General features: G+C 50.4%; 1 protein-coding gene across 1 annotated transcript in view; it reads right to left on the bottom strand.

The window, feature by feature from the left end:
- Nucleotides 1–229: 229 nt before the first annotated feature.
- The window catches only part of SLC10A4 (solute carrier family 10 member 4), a 16,391-nt gene continuing 10,149 nt past the window's right edge, over nt 230–6,471 (bottom strand). The window contains exons 3-5 of the mRNA XM_008058945.1: nt 6,295–6,451; nt 5,542–5,752; nt 230–1,254 (exon numbers count right to left, since the gene is read on the bottom strand). Coding sequence (XP_008057136.1) covers nt 712–1,254; nt 5,542–5,752; nt 6,295–6,451 — 911 coding nt within the window. The 3' untranslated portion in view covers nt 230–711. The remainder of the gene's footprint in view (nt 1,255–5,541; nt 5,753–6,294; nt 6,452–6,471) is intronic.

The raw sequence follows: 6,471 nt of genomic DNA, 5'->3' as shown, positions 1-6,471 counted from the left end.
TCGGCCGCGGCCCAGGTGAGGCCGGCCTCGGTCTGTTGCCCACCAGCCCCGCGCCGCCGGGAAGTCCCCGGGCTGAGCGTGTCCCTCCCCGCTCAAGGGCGACAGGGGTCCCAAGCGGACAGCGGTTCTACACGTTGTCCCGGCCAAGCCAGCCCTCGGAGGAAAGCGCCGTCGCTATCCGTGGACCGACCGCGTTTCAAGGACATAGACGCCCCGTTCTCAGATTCGATACTGGTTTGACAATAAAGTGCTATATTTCATGGTTTCAGTGACCTGTTTTGGATTTTTTCTGAATAAGGTCAAAATTCAACATCGCCAGGTATTTGTAAGTTGAGCACGCACGCTTTGTTTGTTTTTAACAGCAAGGACATTAAACACAATTACGCTTTACACGGACAGCTTGTTTTCACTCATAAGACAGTACATGCCCCCAAGTTCCACACGTCCAAGCCCGTCTCTGCTCACTGTTCCTAGAATGAAACGGCCTTAGAAATTGGAGCTCAAAAGCACACATGACTAGTTCAGGCTTCCCTTTGGCAGTCCCAGGTGCAAGTCATAGGATGACATTGAACTGTAAGTCGTGAGGGCGCTTGGCCAACACACCTGCCTGGGTTATCCCTAAACGTCACACGAACGACCAGGTGAGCGGGTGGTTATCCTCTACGTAAACCATGTGCGCGACTACCCCGAGCCACCACACCAAGGCGTGTCTCAGCAGGAGGGAAGTCCAGTGTCTCCCGCCCCGAGGGATGTCTGGGCAGTCTCCCTCATCATCAGGCTGTCAGCCGTCACCGCGCCGTAGGAGGTGTCGGCCATCTCCTCCTCTTTCAGCTTCTTGTAAGAAATGTCGGTGTCTTCGTCTTCATCCAGGGGGTCTGGCTTGCGCAACATGGTGCTGCCGTACATCTTATAGATCAAGACGAAGACCCCCGCCTCCGCGGACTGGAAGAGGGCATACAGCAGGGGGAACATATACATGCTGCCCACCAGGCGCGGCGGGAAGGCCAGCTTCAGGATGGCGGTGCACAGCTGCACGTTCTGGCTGCCGGTCTCCAGACACACAGTCCTCTTGCAGTTGGGCGGGAGGCGGAAGAGGGTGGCCAGGCCATAGCCCGACGCGTAGCCAGCCAGAGGCATGAAGATGGCCACCAGGTACACGGCCGCCGGGATGCTGGCCAGCAGTTCGGGTCCCAGCATGGTGCCGGTCAGGATGAAAAGGACCACGAGGGTCACCAGCAGAGACCACAGGGACACCTAGTGACAGAAAGTGGAGAGACAAGCCGTCAGCAGGGACAACGGAGAAGGAAGTCAGGCAAGAGGTGCCCTCTAGCTGGGCCTTGACCCAGATGGAGATCTTCCATGCTGAAGATGGGGGGGTCAGCTCTCCAGGAGGCATCCGGACCCAGGGCGGGCACTGTGACAGCGTGGAGGCCTGTTGTTATGTTGAGGGACAATTTGTGTGACATCCAGTCCGCCCTTTCCAGTCTAGCCTCTGACTTGGATAGCTCTTTTTTAAAAAGCAGCTTTTCTGGGCCAGGGGCAAGGGCTCAAGCCTGTAACCCCAGCATCTTGGGAGGCCGAAGTGGGAGGACCGCTTGAGCCCAGGAGTTTCAGACCAGCCTGGGCACCATAGTGAGACCTCATCTTTACAAAAAATTAGCTGAGTATGGTAGTGCACGCCTGCATTCCCAGCTACTCGAGAGGCTGAGGCAGAAGGCTCTCCTGAGCCCAGGAGGCTGAGGTTGTAGTGAGCTGTGATCCTGCCACGGCACTCCAGCCTGGGCGAGAGAATGAGAGCCCGACTCAAAAAAATAAATACAAAATAAATAATATAAATAAATATATAAAATACCAGCAAACAACAACTTTTCTGAAAAACAGCTTTCAGATTTAGGAACCATGAGGGGAGGCTCCTCTTCCAGGCAGACTGTAGCTCTCAGTCTCTCCCATGGAACCTGGCTGTGGGGTCTCAGCTACTCTGTGCATGCGTCCAGTTTGTGAACGGGTCTCTTATGAATGGGTCAGTGAGAATGGCACCCAATACCCGAGGCTGATGATTAGAGTGGGCAGGTGGGCATCTACTGTCCCTGAGCAGGCCTCCATGTTTCCTACGAGAAATGTAGTCCTCATGTTGTCCATGAGATAAAAGGCTGTTAAGTCGTATGAGATGTAGTGTGTGATATTTTTACCCTTTGAGAGATTTTATATTGCAGAGGAATATTTGCAACATTGGAAGAGTGACCTACTCTTAGATCATGAAAGAGGAAAAAATGTAAATACAAGAGGTGAGGAATTCTCTGCAACTTTGCAACCCCCCCCCCTTTCATTTGCACATGAGAAGCCCACCTGTAATTGCCAGTGATGGAGAGGGTGTTTAGATGAGGCCAGCTGAGTCCTGCACAGAATGTAAGTCGTCTTGGTGTTCTGACAGGTACGTTTCACTCATTCAGGTAAACACGCTATAGCAGTAGGAGGGTGGAAACCTAAGCCTCCTGGGTTTTCATACTGGTAACGAGCATTATTATTATTACTATTATTATTATTGAGTTGGAGTCTCACTCTGTCACCCAGTCTGGAGTGCAGTGGCACACTCATGGCCGCCATAGCCTTGACCTGCTAGGCTCAGGCGATCCTTCCATCTCAGCCTTCCAAGTAGCTGAAACTACAGGCACGCAGCATCATGCGGGTCTAATTTTTTGATTTATTACAGAGATGAGGTCTTGCCAAGTTGCCCAGGATGGTCTCAAACTCACGGGCTCAGGCAATTCTCTCACCTCGGCCTCCCAAAGTGCTGGGATTATAGGCATGCACCACCATGCCCGACTATTATTATTTTTTTAATGGAGAGGGGGCAGGGGAAGAAGAAAGGACACTCAGAGAGAACAGCTGATAGGTCACTTCTGGGTCCCTGGATATCTGGGAAGAACCCCTTTTGCAGCCTGTGGGATTGGCGTGTCATTTATAGTCATAAAATGTGATTTAAAATGTATCTGAGCCAGTCAAAAATTCTACCCTGGAGAATGCTGAAGTGGTTGTTATATAAGGTACAATACCACAGATGTGCAGTTGGGAGAAACCACACACACTGTTTGTTACACATCAAAACATTCACAATGTTAAGTTTTGAGTGTGTCACACTGAAAGCTTTCACAAGAAACCCAATCCTGCATTTTGAAAACATTGGCTCTAGAGTCCCTGCGAACTATTTACAATCATCTGGGTGAGCACTGACATTGAAAGCTCACGTCAACGCGTTTGCAAAAGAACAATTGTTTAAACTGTATCTTCATAGTGTGCTAATTAGAGAACAGGGATCTGTCCACCTTATAATCAAAAGCAGCCAATCTGAGTGATGTGCCTACTAAATATGTCTCCTCAGGTTTCTGCGTGTAAAGTGCTCATTCACGGACCTTCTCTAAGGTGTTATGACACATGCTCTTGCATTTATAGCATTAGCTTGATGATTAAGCTTATAAGCTCTTGATGTATCTCAGATTGTCTGGGTGCATCACATATGTGTGATATGTACAAATCGGTGTATATTTATCACATTCACATATACATGCTTATTACAGGGCAGGGTTATTTTGCTCAATGCTGGACATACGAGGGGGACTCCAAAAGACTGGAATTATCTTTTGGAGGGCGGGTCCCTGTAGTGCAGCCCTCACCCACCCACCCACCCACTAGGTGAGTGTCCTGGGAACCCATGGGCATCCGTGGGCCAGCCGGTGTTGTTGGGAGAGTCTGCATTCAGTTTCAGTGAATTTGGGGGTAAGATTATTTCAACGAGTTTGCCCATTTCATGACGAGTGAGTGTTCAGCAGTTTTTGACCCAAAACAGCAGGACCTGGTGCTCCACACTCTCCCTATTCACCCAATCTTGCCCCAAGGGACATTTTTTCCCCCAGATGAAAAATAGCCCTCAAAGGGAAAAGTTTGGCCCACATGGGAGAGGTGAAACAAAAAACAACAGAAACACTAAAAGTCATCAAAATTGAGCAGTGGAAAAAGCATCTTGATAGGTGTCTCACATCACCCGGAGAGGGCTTTGAAGGTGACTAAAGTGTGAGCATGTAGAAAGAGGTGCATAATTTTTTACAAATACATTTTGTTGCTTTGGGGTCCCATCAGGATATACAGAAAAGAACCTCTCCTCTTCATACTAATAGCAGCTGGCTCCCCTGTATAATTGGATTACTTTAGAAAAGAAACTAACATAAGTGAAACACAAAAGATTGTCTTCTTAAATCAAGCCGAATGAAATATTAGAGCAACGCCTTGTCTTCACGTGTCTGAAGGATTCCGCCTGCGATCTGACAGTCACAGTCACGTATTTTATCCAATGAGCAACTTGTCTACTCTTTCATGATGAGTTTTGCGTTTTCAAAGAGCATTTCATTGATAAGGATTTAATTTTTTCTTCAGTCAACTAACAGAAAATCTCCAATGCTAAAGCATCCGCTTTGTTGAAATGAAGCAATATTGGAAATACTGCACAAATAATAGAAACCCCCATCCTTCCCAGCTCTAAAAACCATACAAAATATTGCAACAGGGAAGGAGAAAGAAACATGCTTAGCAATGGCAGAGTAAGTTATGTATTTCACCCTGGCATTCCTCACCCAGGTCCTTCAAAGTCAATCTTCTGTGTAGTCTATTATGTTGCTACGATGTAACTTTTCAGTTACTCTTCGTCTCATTTGTGTCAGCTTATTTTTTACAATAAAACTTTTTTTTAAAACCCACTACTGGTTTCTTACAGTGAGAGTTCCACTTTGGAAAATACAGAAGCCGGGCTCAGTGGCTCAGCCTGTAATCCCGTGCCTTTGGAGGCTGAGGTGAGTGGACTGCCTGAGCCCACGGGTCTGAGACCCGCCTGGGCAGCGAGACCTCATCTCTACAATAAAACCAAAAAATCAGCTGGGCATGGTAGCGCATGCCTGTAATTCCGGCTACTCGGAAGGCTGAGGCGGAAGGATTGCCAGGGCCCAGCAGGCGAGGCTGTGGTGGCCGAGAGCAGCCACTGCACTCCAGTCTGGGTGGCAGAGTGAGACTCCAACTCAAAAAAAAGGAAAATACAGAGATGCATTTCTAGGACACTGCACACATTCTACCGACATGACTGCATTTAATCTGCTTTGATATTTGGTACCATCTGTGAGCGGAAAACACCGTGTCATTGGGGTCGCCTTTCCCGCCCTGGACCACTCCTCCTGAGCAATGACAGTCCCCTTAGGGTGGTTTTCACTAAGCTGCGTCTTAATTCAAGCTTTATTACCCAGGAGGTGGACATAGCTCTTTTTGAAAGTGTATCCATGTGTATCCATTCTTTCTCCTGCCCTGTTGCAATATTTTACATGGTTTCCAGAGCTGGGGAAAGATGGGGGGTTTCTATGATTGATGCCATGTTTCAATGCTGTTTTATTTCAACAATGGCCACATCCCTTTCTTCCTTCCCCTCCTCCTGCTCAGGCTCCCTGGCCTTCTGGAGGGTGGGCGCTCAAGAGCTCTCCGAGCACCGAGGGAGGCCAGCCTTACCTTGACGATGTAGTCAGCCACCCTGCTGTATTTGTAGCGAATGAAGACTCCCAGGCCGATGGGGATGAGGGTGCTGCAGAGGGTCAGGGTCACAGCCCCAAGCGGCAGCAACTGCACGATGGGGGTGTTGATCCAGGCGCGGCTGTAGACCCACAGGCACACGGGCATCAGGACCAGCGCCAGCAGCGTGGAGGAGATGGTCATGATGATGCTGAAAGGGAGCCAGCCTGAGTGCAGCCCAGCCTAGACCTTCTGCCCCTGGGTGGGCAGGGCCCAGTCCCCAGGGAGACCTCCTTCCTCCTGGGGTCTCCAAAGCAGCCCGTCCAAGCCCGATGGGCACCTGAGCCCAAGGCAGGAAAGCCCCCAGCATCTCCCTACTGCAGCCCTATCTGAGGTCTGCACCGGCCTAAGGGCAGTGAGCGTTTTCCTTTTTTCTCTTCTGAGTTGGTGTCACTCTGGGTTTCACTGTGTCTCCCAGGCTGGAGTACAGTGACACAATCACGGCTCACCGTAGCCTCAACCTCCTGAGCTCGGGAGATCCTCTCAGCTCAGCCTCCTGAGGAGCTGGGACTACAGGCGCTCACTACCATGCCCAACTAATTTTTTATTTTTTTGTAGAGACGGGTCTCACTATGTTGCCCAGGCTGGTCGCTAATTCCTGGGTTCAAGCGATCCTCTCGCCTCGGCCTCCCCAAATGCTGGGATTGCAGGCATGAGCCAGCGGGCCGTCAGTGTTTTCTTTTTCTTCCCAACCCCCCAACCCCGACGTTAGACCCGGTGAAGCTGCCGAGGTCCTGGACCCGGCACCCTGGAGGACCTTCCCTACTGTCCCACAGCCCTGTAGCCCCGTTTGCCTTAATGGCCGGCGAGTCCAGTTGACTCCAGGCTCCTTGTCTTGCCGGGACCCACACTGCGTGGGGGGGGGGGGGG

The sequence above is a fragment of the Carlito syrichta genome, unplaced genomic scaffold (genome assembly GCF_000164805.1).
Source record: "Carlito syrichta isolate Samal-C Ts95f unplaced genomic scaffold, Tarsius_syrichta-2.0.1 Scaffold303660, whole genome shotgun sequence".
NCBI classification, from domain to species: Eukaryota; Metazoa; Chordata; class Mammalia; order Primates; family Tarsiidae; genus Carlito; species Carlito syrichta.
Note: the sequence above shows the minus strand (reverse complement) of the source record. Positions and strands in the feature narration are given on the sequence as shown.